Here is a 13,687-nt window from a genome sequence, read left to right as displayed (position 1 = left end):
AGAACAAGAGGACAACCCAATGGTCCCCATAAGACTGTAAAATCCCAACACCAGGGGAAAATAGTATTTTGAGCTCCAGGGTTTGCCTCACGGCTTGTTTATTTTTCAGATACAACTCTCTTTTTCTTTTTATTCTTTCCCTTAGCTTCTTCTTTGTTTTTTTCTTTTCACATTTTTCTCATTTCAACTAGATGTTTAATATACCAACTTAGATTTCATAGTAACTTTTAACTTGTACTTTTTCACACCTATATTTTTTATAGATATATGCTTCATTGTAGTCCTTTTTTCCCTATTCATTCATTCATTCATTACCTGTAGATGTGTGTGTGTGTCTGTATATATATATACAGACACACAAGTTATACTTACCCTGTAATTTTGGGAAGTAGTATGTTCTCTAACAAACAGACCGAAATACACCCAGGAACAACTGAAAAACCTTAATTTGTCCACACTGAGAGATTATATCCCCCTTTCCCCTCAACCCTTTTTGGAATTTTTTTTTTTAATTTTATAAGTTTTACTCTTGTGTTTCATATTGGCTATGTCTTTTTAGTGGTGGCTTCTGACTGCTCCATATTCTCCAAGGGTGCATCTTGCTTGGGTCGTGGTTGATATTTTGGAATCTGTACATTCGTTCAACCATCCCTCAACAGAATGACTAGGATGAGGAATTCACAACAAAGAAAAGAACCAGAGACAATGGCCTCTGCCACAGATCTAACAGATATGGACAGAAGCAAGATGTCAGAGGTAGACTTTGGGGTAGCAATTATGAAGTCAATAGCTAGGCTTGAAAAAAGCATTAGTGACAATATAAAATCTCTAAGGGCAGAAATGAGATCTAATCAGGCCGAAAGTAAAAATGCTGTGAATGAGATGCAGTCTAAACTGGATACTCTAACAGGCAGGGTAAATAAGGCAGAAGAACGAAATAGTGATCTAGAAGATAGGCTGATAGAAAGGAAGGAAGATGAGGAGGATAGGGATAAGCAACTAGAAGCCCATGAGATAAGAATTAGAGAGATCAATGATGCCATGAAATGATCCAATGTCAGAATTATTGGGATCCCTGAGGGGGTGGAGAGAGAGGACTAGAAGGTATATTTGAGCAATTCATAGCTGAAAACTACCCTAACCTGGGGAAGGAAACAAGCATTCAAGTCCAAGAGGCAGAGAGGACCCCTCCCAAGATCAATAAATATAGACCAACGCCCCAGCATATAATACTGAAACTTGCAAATCTTAGAGCCAAGGTAGCTATGCTGAGAGCAGCCAGGGGAAAGAGATTTCTTAAGTACAGAGGGAGGAACATCAGAATAACGTCAAACCTGTCCACAGAGACCTGGCAAGCCAAAAAGGGTTGGCAAGGCATATTCAGGGTAATAAATGAGAAGAACATGCAGCCCAGAACACTTTATTCAGCAAGGCTGTACTTCAAAATGGACAGAGAGACCAAGAGCTTCCAAGAATGGCAGAAACTGAAAGAATATGTGACCAAGCCAGCCCTGCATGAAATATTAAGGGGGTGTTCTATAAAAGAAGAAAGACCCCAAGAGTAATATAGACCAGAAATTTACAGAGACAATCTATAGAAACAGGGACTTTACAGGCAATATGATGGCAGTAAATTAGTATCTTTCAAAATTAGTATCTTTCACTCCCAACGTGAATGGCCTAAATGTTCCCATGAAACGGCACAGTGTTGCAGATTGGATAAAAAAGACAGGATCCATCCATATGCTGATTACAAGAGACTCATTTTGAACCTAAAGAAACCTCCAGATGGAAAGTGAGAGGATGGAGGACCATTTATCATGCCAATGGACCTCAAAAGAAAGCTGGGGTAGCAATTCTCGTATCAGACAGATTTTAACCAAAGGCTGTAGTAAGAGATATAGAGGGGCACTATATCATACTTAAAGGGTTTTTCCAACAAGAAAATCTAACAATGATAAATATCTATGCCTTCAACATGGGAGCAGCCAACTACATAAGCCAACTGTTAACCAAAATAAAGAATCATATTGATAATAATACATTAATAGTAGGAGACATCAATGCTCCACTGTCAGCAATGGACAAATCATCTAAGCAGAAGATCAACAAAGGAACAAGAGCTTTGAAGGAAATATTGGACTAGATGTTCTTTGTAGATATATAAAGAACATTCCATCCTAAAAGAACAGAATACTCATTCTTCTTGAGTGTACACAGAACTTTCTCCAGAATAGATCACATACTGGGTCACAAATCAGGTCTGAACTGATACCAAAAGATTGAGATTATTCCCTGCATATTTTCAGACCACAATGCATTGAAATGGGAACTCAACCACAAGGAAAAATTTGAAAGGAACGCAAACACGTAGAGGTTAAAAAGCATCGTGCTAAAGAATGAATGGGTCAACCAGGAAATTAAAGAACTTAAACAAATCATGCAAACCAATGCAAATGAAAACACATTGGTCCAAAACCTATGGGATAATGCAAAGGTGGTCCTTAGAGGGACATAGCATAGCCATCCAAGGCTCTCTCAAAAAGTTAGAAAAATCAAATGCACAAGCTAACCTTATAGCTAAAGGATCTGGAGAAAGAACAGCAAATAAAGCCTAGACCAAGCAGAAGAGAAATAATAAAGATTAGAGCAGAAACCAATGAAATAGAAACTAGAAGAACAATAGAACGGATCAATGAAACTAGAAGATGTTTCTTTGAAAGAATTAAAGTTGATAAACCTCTGGCCAGACTTATCCAAAAGAAAAGAGAAAGGACCCAAATTAATAAAACCATGAATGAAAGTGGAGAGATCACGACCAATACCAAGGAAATAGAGACAATTATTAGAACTTACTACCAGCAGCTATATGCCAACAAACTAGGCCATCTGGAAGAAATGGATGCATTCCTGGAAACTTATCAACCACCAAGCCTGAAACAGGAAGAAATAGACAATCTGAACAGACCAATAACCAGTAAGGAAATTGAAGCAGTAATGAAAAACCTCTGAAAAAACAAGAGTCAAGGGCCAGATGGCTTCCCAGGGGAATTTGACCAAACATTTAAATAAGAAATCATGTCTATTCTACTGAACCTGTTCCAAAAAATAGAAATGGAAGGAAAATATCCAAACTCATTCTATGAGGCCAGCATTACCCTGATCCCCAAACCAGGCAAAGACCCCATCAAAAAGAATTACAGACCAATATCCTCGATGAACATGGATGTCAAAATACTCAACAAGATCCTAGCCAATAGCATCCAAGAGTACATTAAAAGAATTATCCATCACGACCAGGTAGCATTTATTCCTTGGATGCAAGGGTGGTTCAACATTCACAAAACAATCAGCGTGATAGAGCACATTAATAAAAGAAAAGACAAGTACCATATGATCCTCTCAATTGATGTATAAAAAGGATTTGACAAAATACAGAATCCTTTCCTGATTAAAAGACTTCAGAGTGTAGGGATAGAGGGAACATTCCTCAGTTTCATAAAAATGTATGAAAAGCCTAAACTGAACATCATTCTCAATGAGGAAAAGCTGAGAGCTTTGCCTTAAGGTCAGGAACACAGCAGGGATGCCCACTCTCACCACTATTGCTCAATGTAGTACTAGAAGTCCTAGCATCAGCAATCAGAAAATAAAAAGAAATAAAAGGCATTCAAATTGGCAAAGAAGAAGTCCAAATCTCTCTTCACAGATGACACCATACTTTATATGGAAAACCCAAAAGACTCTACCCGCAAATTACTAGAACTCATACAGCAATTCAGCAATATGGCAGGATACAAAAATCAATGCACAGATATCAGTTGCTTTTTGATACATTAACAATGTAAGTGTAGAAAGAGAAATTAAGGAATTGATTCCATTTACAATAGCACCAAAAACCATAAGATACCTAGCAATAAACCTAACCAAAGAGGTAAAGCATCTGTACTCTAGAAACTACAGAACACTTATGAAAGAAATTGAGGAAGGCACAAAAACATGGAAAAACATTCCACACTCATGGACTGGAAGAACATTGTTAAAATGTCTATGCTGCATAGAGCAATCTACATTTTCAATGCTATCCATATCAAAATACCATTGGCATTTTTCAAAGGCTGGAACAAACAATCCTAAAATTTGTATGGAATCAGAAAAGACCCTGAATCACCAAGGAATGTTGAAAAAGAAAAACAAACCTGGGGGCATCATGTTACTTGACTTCATGCTATATTACAAAGCTATGATCACCAAGACACCATGGTATTGGCACAAAAACAGACATATAGATCAATGGAACAGACTGTAGACTCCAGAAATGGACCCTCAACTCTATGGTCAACTAATCTTTGTGAAATAGGAAAAAATATCCAATGCAAAAAAGACAGTCTCTTTAATAAGTGGTGCTGGGACAATTGGACAGCCACATGCAGAAGAATGAAACTGGACTATTGTCTCATACCATCCACAAAGATAAACTCCAAATGGATGAAAGACCTCAATGTGAGACAGGAATCCATCAAAATCCTAGAGGAGAACATAGGCAGTAACCTCTTTGACACGGGCCACAGCAACTTCTTTCAAGACACGTCTCCAAAGGCAAGGGAAACAAAAGCAAAAATGAACTTTTGGGACTTCATAGAAATAAAAAGCTTGTGTTCAGCAAAAGAAACAGTCAATAAAACTAAGAGGCAACCCACAGAATGGGAAAAGATACTTGCAAATTACCTTACAGATAAAGGGCTGATATCCAAGATCTATAAAGAACTTCTCAAACTCAACACCCAAAAAACAAATAATCCAGTCAAAAAATGGGCAGAATACATGAACAGACACTTCTCAAAGAAGAAATACAAATGGCTAACAGACATATGAAAAAATGTTCAATATCACTAGCCATCAAGGAAATTCAAATCAAAACCACAATGAGATACCATCTTTCACCAGCTAGAATGGCAAAAATTAACAAGGCAGGAAACAACAAATGTTTGCAAGAAGGTGGAGAAAGGGGAATCCTCTTACACTGTTGATGGAAAGGCAAACTGGTACAGCCACTTTGGAAAACAGTATGGAGTTTCCTCAAGATGTTAAATATGCAGCTACCCAATGATGCAGCAATTGCACTACTAGGTATTCACCCCAAAGATACACATGTAGTGAAAAGAACGGCCACCTGCATCCCAATGTTCATAGCAGCAATGTCCACTATAGCCAAACTGTGGAAGGAGCTGAGATGCTCTTCCAAAGATGAATGGATAAAGAAGATGTGGTACATATATACAATGTAATGTTTCTCAGCCATCAGAAAGGATGAATACCCACCATTCACACTGACATGAATGGAACTGGAGGGGATTATGCTAAGTGAAATAAGTCAAGCAGAGAAAGACAATTATCATATGGTTTCACTCATATGTGGAACATAAGGCATAGCACAGAAGAGCTTAGGAGAAGGGAGGGAACCTATAGGGGGGAATCAGAGGGGGATACAAATCATGAGGGACTATGGACTCCGGGAAATAAACTGAGGGTTTCATAGGGGAGGGGCATAGGGTGATGGGGTCGCCAGGTGATGTGTATTAATGAGGGCATGTGTTGGGGTGAGCACTGGGTGTTTTAGGCAACTAATGAATCATTGAACACTATATCAAAAACTAATGATGTAATATATGGTGGCTAACTGAACATAATTAAAAAAATATTAAGTGATTTAGGGTATATAAATGCAATTGACATCTGTGCAATGATTTTATATCCTGCCCCTTTGCTGAATTCCTGTATGAGTTCTAGCAATTTTTTTGTGGAGTCTTTTGGGTTTTCTACATAGAGTACCATAAGTTTGACTTCTTTTTTGTCAATTTGGATGCCTTTTATTTCTTTATGTTTTCTGATTGCTGAGGCTAGGACTTCCAGTACTCTGCTGAACAGCAGTGGTGAGAGTGGACATCCCTTTCATGTTCCTGACCTTAGGGGAAAGCGCTCATTTTTTTCCCCAATGAGGATGATATTGACTTTTCTTCATAAATGGCTTTTATGATATTGAGGTATTTTCCCTCTATCCCTACCCTGTAGAGAGTTTTAATCAAGAAAGGATACTGGAGTGGTGGGGGTTGTGAGGGATGGGGTGGGTGGGTGATAGACATTGTGGAGGGTATGTGCTATGGTGAGCACTGTGAATTGTGTAAGACTGTTGAATCACAGACCTGTACCTCTGAAACAAATAATACATTATATGTTGAAGAAGAAGAAGAAGAAGAAGAAGAAGAAGAAGAAGAAGAAGAAGAAGAAGAAGAAGATGATAGCAGGAGGGGAAGAATGAAGGGGGGAAATCGGAGGGGCAGACGAACCATGAGAGACTATGGACTCCGAGAAACAAACTGAGGGTTCTAGAGGGGAGGGGGCTGGGGGGATGGGTTAGCCTGGTGATGGGTATTAAAAAGAGCACATATTGAATGGAGCACTGGGTGTTATATATAAACAATGAATCATGGAACACTACATCAAGAACTAATGATGTAATGTATGGGGATTAACATAACATAATAATAAAAATAAATAAAAAAAAGAAGATACTGTATTTTGTCAAATGCTCTTTCTGTATCAATTGAGAGGATCATATGGTTCTTGTCTTTACTTCTATTAATGTGGTATATCACACTGATTGATAGGCAGATGTTGAACCACCGCTGCAACCCAGGAGTAAATCCCACTTGGTCATGGTGAATAATCCTTTTAATGTACTGTTGGATCCTATCAGGTACTATATCTTGGTGAGAATTTTGGCATCCATGTTCATCAGGGATATTGTTCTGTAATTCTCATTTTTCAGAAGAAAGAGTAATTAAAGAATTGATCCCATTTACAATTGCACCAAAACCCAAAAGATACCTGGGAATAAACCTAACCAAAGAGATAAGGATGTGTACTCTGAAAACTATAGAACACTTATGAAAGAAATTGAGGAAGACATAAAGAAATGAAAAAAAAAAAAAAAAAACATTCCATGCTCATGGATTGGAAGAACATGCCTATGCTATCCAAAGCAATCTAAACATCCAAAGCAATCCCCATCAAAATACCATCAGTAATTTTCACAGAGCTATAACAAACAATCCTAAAAATTGTATGGAACCAGAAAAGACTCCAAATATCCAAAGGAATGTCGAAAAAGAAAACCAAAGCTGGTGACAACCAATTCCAGACTTCAAGCTATATTACAAAGCTATAATCATCAAATCAGTATGGTACTGGCACAAAAACAGACACATAGATCTATGGCACAGAATAAAGAACCCAGAAATGGACCCTCAACTCTAAGGTCAACTAATCTTCAACAAAGCGGGAAAGACTATCCAATGGAAAAAGAACAGTCTTTACAACAAATGGTGTTGGGAAAATTGGACAGCCACATGCAGAAGAATGAAACTGGACCATTTTTTTACACCATACACAAAACAAACACAAAATGGATGAATGACCTAAATGTGAGACAGGAATCCATCAAAATCCTATAGGAGAACACAGGCAGCAACCTCTTTGACATCAGCCATAGCAACTTCTTGCTAGAGATGTCTTCAAAGCCAAGGGAAACAAAAGCACAAATGACCTCTTGGGACTTCATCAAGATAAAAACCTTCTGGGCGCCTGGGTGGCTCAGATGGTTGAGCGTCTGCCTTCGGCTCAGGTCATGATCCCAGGGTCCTGGGATTGAGTCCCGCATTGGGCTCTCTGCTCCTTGGGAGCCTGCTTCTCCCTCTGCCTCTCTGTCTCTCATGAATAAGTAAATAAAATCTTAAAAAAAAATTAAATTAAATTAAAAAAAAAGATAAAAACCTTCTGCACAGCAAAGGAAACAGTTGATAAAACCAAAGACAACCTACAGAATGGGAGAAGATATTTGCAAATGTCTTATCAGATAAAGAGCTTGTATCCACGATCTATAAAGAAGTTATTAAACTCAACACCCAGAAAACAAAAAATCTAGCTAAGAAATGGGCAGAAGACATGAACAGACATATCTCCAAAGAAGACATACAAATGGTCAAAAGACACATGAAAAAATGCTGCATATCCCTTGGCATCAGGGAAATTCAAATCAATACCACAATGAGATACCATATCACACCAGTCAGATTGGTAAAATTAACAACTGAGGAAGCAACAAATGTTGGTGAGAAGGTGGAGAAAGGGGAACCTTCTTACACTGTTGGTGGGAATGCAAGCTGGTACAGCCATTCTGGGAAACTATATAGAGGTTCCTCAAGAAGTTAAAAATAGAACTACCTTACAACCTAGCAATTGCACTACTAGATATTTATCCAAAAGATATAAATTTAGTGATTTGAAGGGGCACCCCAATGTTCATAGCAGCAATGTCCACAATAGTCCAACTATGGAAAGAGCCCAAATGTCCATCAACACATGAATGGATAAAGAAGATGTGGTATGTATGTATGTATGAATGATATGGATGGAAATAGAGGATATTATTGTAAGTGAAATATGTCAGTCAGAGGAAGACAAATACATATGATTTCACTCATATGTGGAATTTACAAAACAAAACAGATGAACATAGGGGAAGGGAGGGAAACATAAAATGAGATGAAATTAGAGAGGGAGACAAACCATAAGAGACCCTTAATTATAGGAAACAATCTGAGGATGGGGGGATGGGGTAACAGGGTGATGGGCATTAAGGAGGGCACGTGATGTAATTAGCACTGGTTGTTATATGCTACTGATGAATCACTGAACCCTACCTCTGAAACTAGTAATACACTATATATTAATTAATTGAATTTAAATAAAATAACAAAAATTTAAAAAAATGATTTAGGGAAATGTTAATGGTATGATTTTAAGTGTAAAATGAGCATATAAATTTAGAACTGTTCATCATGGAGAGATAGAGGTTGGGGGGAGACATAAACATAGTCAGCCATCTTAGTCCTAGTATTTTATTTATACACAAAAGAACAGGAAGGAAATATATAAAATATTTACAAAAGTTATCTCTCTCTGGGTAGGATGTTTTTATGTGATTTTTAGTTTTCTTTTGTATTTTTCTGTGTTTTTCTCCAAAATTGCCTACAATAGAAGTGCTATTATTATAATTAGAAAAAAAATAATGTTTTAGAAAAGATAACAGGTTTGTCAGAAAGTAACTTCTGTAGCTCCATCCATGTCATTGCAAATGACAAGTTTTTGTTATTTTTTATGGCTGAGTAATATTCCATTTTGTGTGTGTGTGTATGTGTGTGTACTACATTGTGGATGGAGCTAAAGCGTATTAAGCTAAGCGAAATAAATCAGAGAAAGACAAATACCATATGATTGCATTCATATGTGGAATTTAAGAAACAAAACAAATGATCATAGGGGGATAAAAGAGAGAAAGAAACAAAAAGAGACCTTTTAACTATAGAGATCAAAGCAGTTGTTACCAGAGGGGAGGTGGCCTGGTGGAGGGGTTAAATAGGTGATGGGATTAAGGAGTAGAGTTGTTGTGATGAGCATATGGTGTTGTGTATAGGTGTGGAATCACTAAATTGTACACCTGAAATTAATATTGCACTGTATGTTAACTAACTGGAATTTAAATTAAAACTTTAAACAAAATTTTAAAAAAATAATGTAATTTCTGGAAGCTTTTTTATTAGAAGCAGATTCTTCAAGTTACAGGTTATTAGGGCATTGTGTGGGAAATATAACACTGGAACCAGACAGAATGGTGGGGATCTTCTAGTTGATCTAGGGTCTGCATAAAGCACATTAAGACAATATCTTTAATAGGTCTAACAACCTAAGTGGTATCAGAGGCTGCTGCTGCCTGCCACTGAGAGAAGAAGCCCAGTAGCATTTCTGTACCACTCTACATCTTGTCCAACTGCAGTACTCATATGCTAAAAGCTATTTGGCTTCAATGGGACTCAAAGTGAATTATTAATATGCACTCTACCCAAAACCTGAGGAGAGAACTAGGATTAGACTAAGTAGTGTCTTTCTGATCACCCTTCCTTATCTCTAAACCATTTAAATCCCCAACACTGAAGGAGAGAAGAATCCATTTGCACCAGGACTCAATGGGTAGGCCCATTTTTCTAGAGGCAGTTTCTACCAGCTTGAGCATACATGTGTTTTAATATAAAATTCTACTCTCATTAAGAGTGGGGCAAAAACAGAAACTGTGTCTTCTCAAGGAATTACAAAGCCTGGCTGTTTGGTATTTTTATGCTAGAATGGCAGGACCATGAGCAAGAGACCAGATAGTACTTTGTAAACCACAAAGCTATAGTCAATGGCACCTAAATCCCACAGTTCGAAAGCAGCATGAAAAATCTCTCTGCTAGTTATATACCCTCTGGAAAAGGGGAACAACCTATTTAAAGCCAAAAAAAATTATGGTTTAGTGTGACTGAATCATGCAAGTGATCATGGCTTGAGACCCAGTTATATTTTCTACAATTTATTTTAAAATGCTTTCATACAGAAAGTGTGATATATACATGTGCATTAATTTTAATCTATGCTCTAGGGGCATTTAGTTAACATCTGAAGTGCCTTAATCAGGCATACACACTCAAGAGGTGATTTGTTAACACATTAAACACTCAGAAGTCCTTGCTCCAGAGACCACTACTCCCAGCAGTTCAGTCATTTTAATGCAGGAGGCCTAATTAGCCTAACACATGTTAAAAATAAATTTTCATTGGTAAAATGAATGTTATTCAAATGTGAACTAGTCACAAATGTCTTACAGGCTCTTTAGCCCTCACAAGACCTGGGTATAAAAATCCAGTGAGTCCTATAGCTTTTACCCTTCAGAAGGAAGCCTTAAGCTCAAGATTGAAAACAGGTGTTATGTCTTGTTCCCCATCAGAGGATTTTGTCAACAGACTCTAACTAGAAAGTTAGTTGAAGCCTGTTGCTATAATATCACCAACTCTTCCTTGACTAACCTCTTCACAGAAGATGCTGCCATGTATCTAAGAACAAAACTGGGACTTTACTGAGATTACAGAACAGGTTGTATGACTGCTTTTGTGTTTGTTTGTTAATAAATGTTTGTATGTTTGGGAGAATTGAGACTGAGGTTTGCTTCCAGTGTAATAGTCTTATCTAGTCATGAGACTGTAAGGGAGGCCAAATTATAACTCTCACTTAACTCTGACTAGAAGAAACTACTGATATCTGCCACAAAGGACCTAATAATAGGAAACCACCAAAATGGATTAGGTCAGTTTGCAACAGAAATCTTCCCTCTGCTTCTAGAAAAATGAAAACTAATTCAAATCCTCTATGTCCTTCATAGCCATATTCTTCTTTCTCCTCTCAGGTCACTTACCAATTTTTTCATCTTCCTGTACCATTTTCCTCTCTTCTCTGAAAGCCCTGAGCCAGCGTATCTTCTCCTCCAGCTTTTTGGCAAAGAATAGATGTACCTCCTCAGTCTCCTTGTTGTGAAGCTTGAAAGCATTTTTCATGCTGACATTAAAGTCATCATCTCTGCCATCTTCAATGTCAACTACCTCATATTTATCCATGTCAATGCGGCCTTTGTAGTACAGAATGTCTCTTCGGATCAGGTCCTAGGTAGGAAGGAAGAAAAGGTTTTTAACTGGAGGTATGTCGACAGTAGGTACCATGAAAGTTGGCTGATGGGCACAGCAGGACGCTAAGACTTCCATTGTTTTGGAGTACCAAATAGGGGTTGGTTTGGTCAAATGTAGGCAGGTTAGCTTAGCAGTATGACACTGATAGTTTGGTTAACTAGATGCTCTTAGAGAAAGCCTTTGTCCTACATCCAAGGGCTCTGTCTCAGACCCCAGCATCAATCCTTATGTGTTTGTAAGACACATATATGGGGATTAGGATGCAGTAAGCCACACAAGCATTGCGAGCATGGGCCTTTTCTTTTCTAAAATATTTGCAAGCCTTCCAGAAGTATGAAATAAGCTGGATGTTTGCCTGGGGGGTACCTGGGAATTCAAGCAGGCTAAGGAGACCTGCATATCAGAGTGGAGATGAGTGGTAATAGTAGCAAGGTGGCCACAGGCTGCTGGCCAGGAAGGATTACATGGAAAGGGTTGAACATTTAGCATTCTGGGGAATTTTGGAGAAGGCCTAGTCTGGCAGGAGAAGGGGGGGTAAGAGTGAATAAAAAGCTTCATATATTGGGCGCCTGGGTGGCTCAGTTGGTTGAGCGACTGCCTTCGGCTCAGGTCATGATCCTGGAGTCCCGGGATCGAGTCCCGCATCGGGCTCCCTGCGCAGCAGGGGGTCTGCTTCTCCCTCTGCCCTCTTCTTTCTCGTGCTCTCTGTCTCTCATTCTCTCTCTCTCAAATAAATAAATAAAAATCTTTAAAAAAAAAGCTTCATATATTGACTGAATGAATCTCACAAATCTTACTGCATGAGAAAAAGAAAAGTTGTAGATGGATACAAACTGTATATTGCCTATCCTTTATTATTGTTTTACTCTCTGGTATATAGAATTGGATTAATACTTTCAGTCCATGAGACACTCATCATTAGTCCACACAAGGTGCTCTTATTTCTCTATTTATTTACTTACTTACTTTTAATAATACACTAAGTTTTGGTGAACCTGCCACCCAATTTAAAAGCTATGATGCTGAACAGACATTTCTCCAAAGAAGACATAAAAATGGCTAATAGACACATGAAAAAAAATGCTCAACATCACTTGGGTATCAGGGAAATAAAGATCAAAACCACAATGAGATACCACATCACACCAGTCAGAATGACTAAAATTAACAAGTCCGGAAACAAAAAATGTTGGTGAGGATGTGGAGAAAGGGAAACCCTCTTACACCGCTGGTGGGAATGCAAGCTGGTACAGCCACTCTGGAAAACAGTATGGAGGTTTCTCAAAAAGTTAAATATAGAGCTACCCTATGACCTAGGAATTACACTACTAGCTATTCACCCAAAGGATATAAACATAGTGATCTGAAGGGGCACCTGCACCCCAATGTATATAGCAGCAATGTACACAATAGCCAAACTATGGAAAGAGCTGAGATGTCCATCAACAGATGAATGAATAAAGAAGATATGGTATGTACACACACACACACACAATGGAATATTCCTCAGCCATCAAAAAAAATCTTAACCATTTACATCGACGTGGATGGAACTAGAGGATATTATGCTAACCAAAATAGGTCAATCAGAGAAAGATAATTATCATATGATTTCATTCATGTGGAATTTAACAAAACAGAGGATCATAGGGGAAGGGAGGGAAAAATAAAATAAGATGAAATCAGGGAGGGGGACAAACCATAAAAGACTTTTAACTATAGGGAACAATCTGAGGGTTGCTGAAGGGGAGGTGGGTGGGGGTATGGGGTAATTGGGTGATGGGCATTAAGGAGGGCACATGATGTAATTAGCACTGGGTGTTATATGCCGCTGATGAATCACTGAACTCTACTTCTGAAATTAATAATATACTATATGTTAATTAATTGCATTTAAATAAAATAAAATATTAAAAATTAAAAAAAAAATTAAAAAGCTATGATGCCACAGCAAACTAAAATCCCATGCTCATCACATCCCTGGTTTCTTTTCTGTACGGTTTTATCTCATCTCTATCCCACTTATATGAGGTTTAAAAACCTACAAAGAAATGCCACATAATATTTAGGTA

General features: G+C 38.0%; 1 protein-coding gene across 3 annotated transcripts in view; it reads right to left on the bottom strand.

Annotated features, from left to right (window-relative positions):
• Positions 1 to 13,687, bottom strand: part of ARHGEF9 (Cdc42 guanine nucleotide exchange factor 9) — a 241,721-nt gene that overhangs the window by 23,137 nt on the left and 204,897 nt on the right. For all 3 annotated transcript variants that reach the window (XM_035004955.1, XM_035005034.1, XM_035005107.1), the window contains one exon: positions 11,348 to 11,591. In XM_035004955.1, the coding sequence (XP_034860846.1) occupies positions 11,348 to 11,591 (244 nt within the window). The remainder of the gene's footprint in view (positions 1 to 11,347; positions 11,592 to 13,687) is intronic.

This window comes from Mirounga leonina, unplaced genomic scaffold (assembly GCF_011800145.1).
Source record: "Mirounga leonina isolate KUSES-001 unplaced genomic scaffold, KU_Mleo_1.0 Mir_101097, whole genome shotgun sequence".
NCBI classification, from domain to species: Eukaryota; Metazoa; Chordata; class Mammalia; order Carnivora; family Phocidae; genus Mirounga; species Mirounga leonina.
Note: the sequence above shows the minus strand (reverse complement) of the source record. Positions and strands in the feature narration are given on the sequence as shown.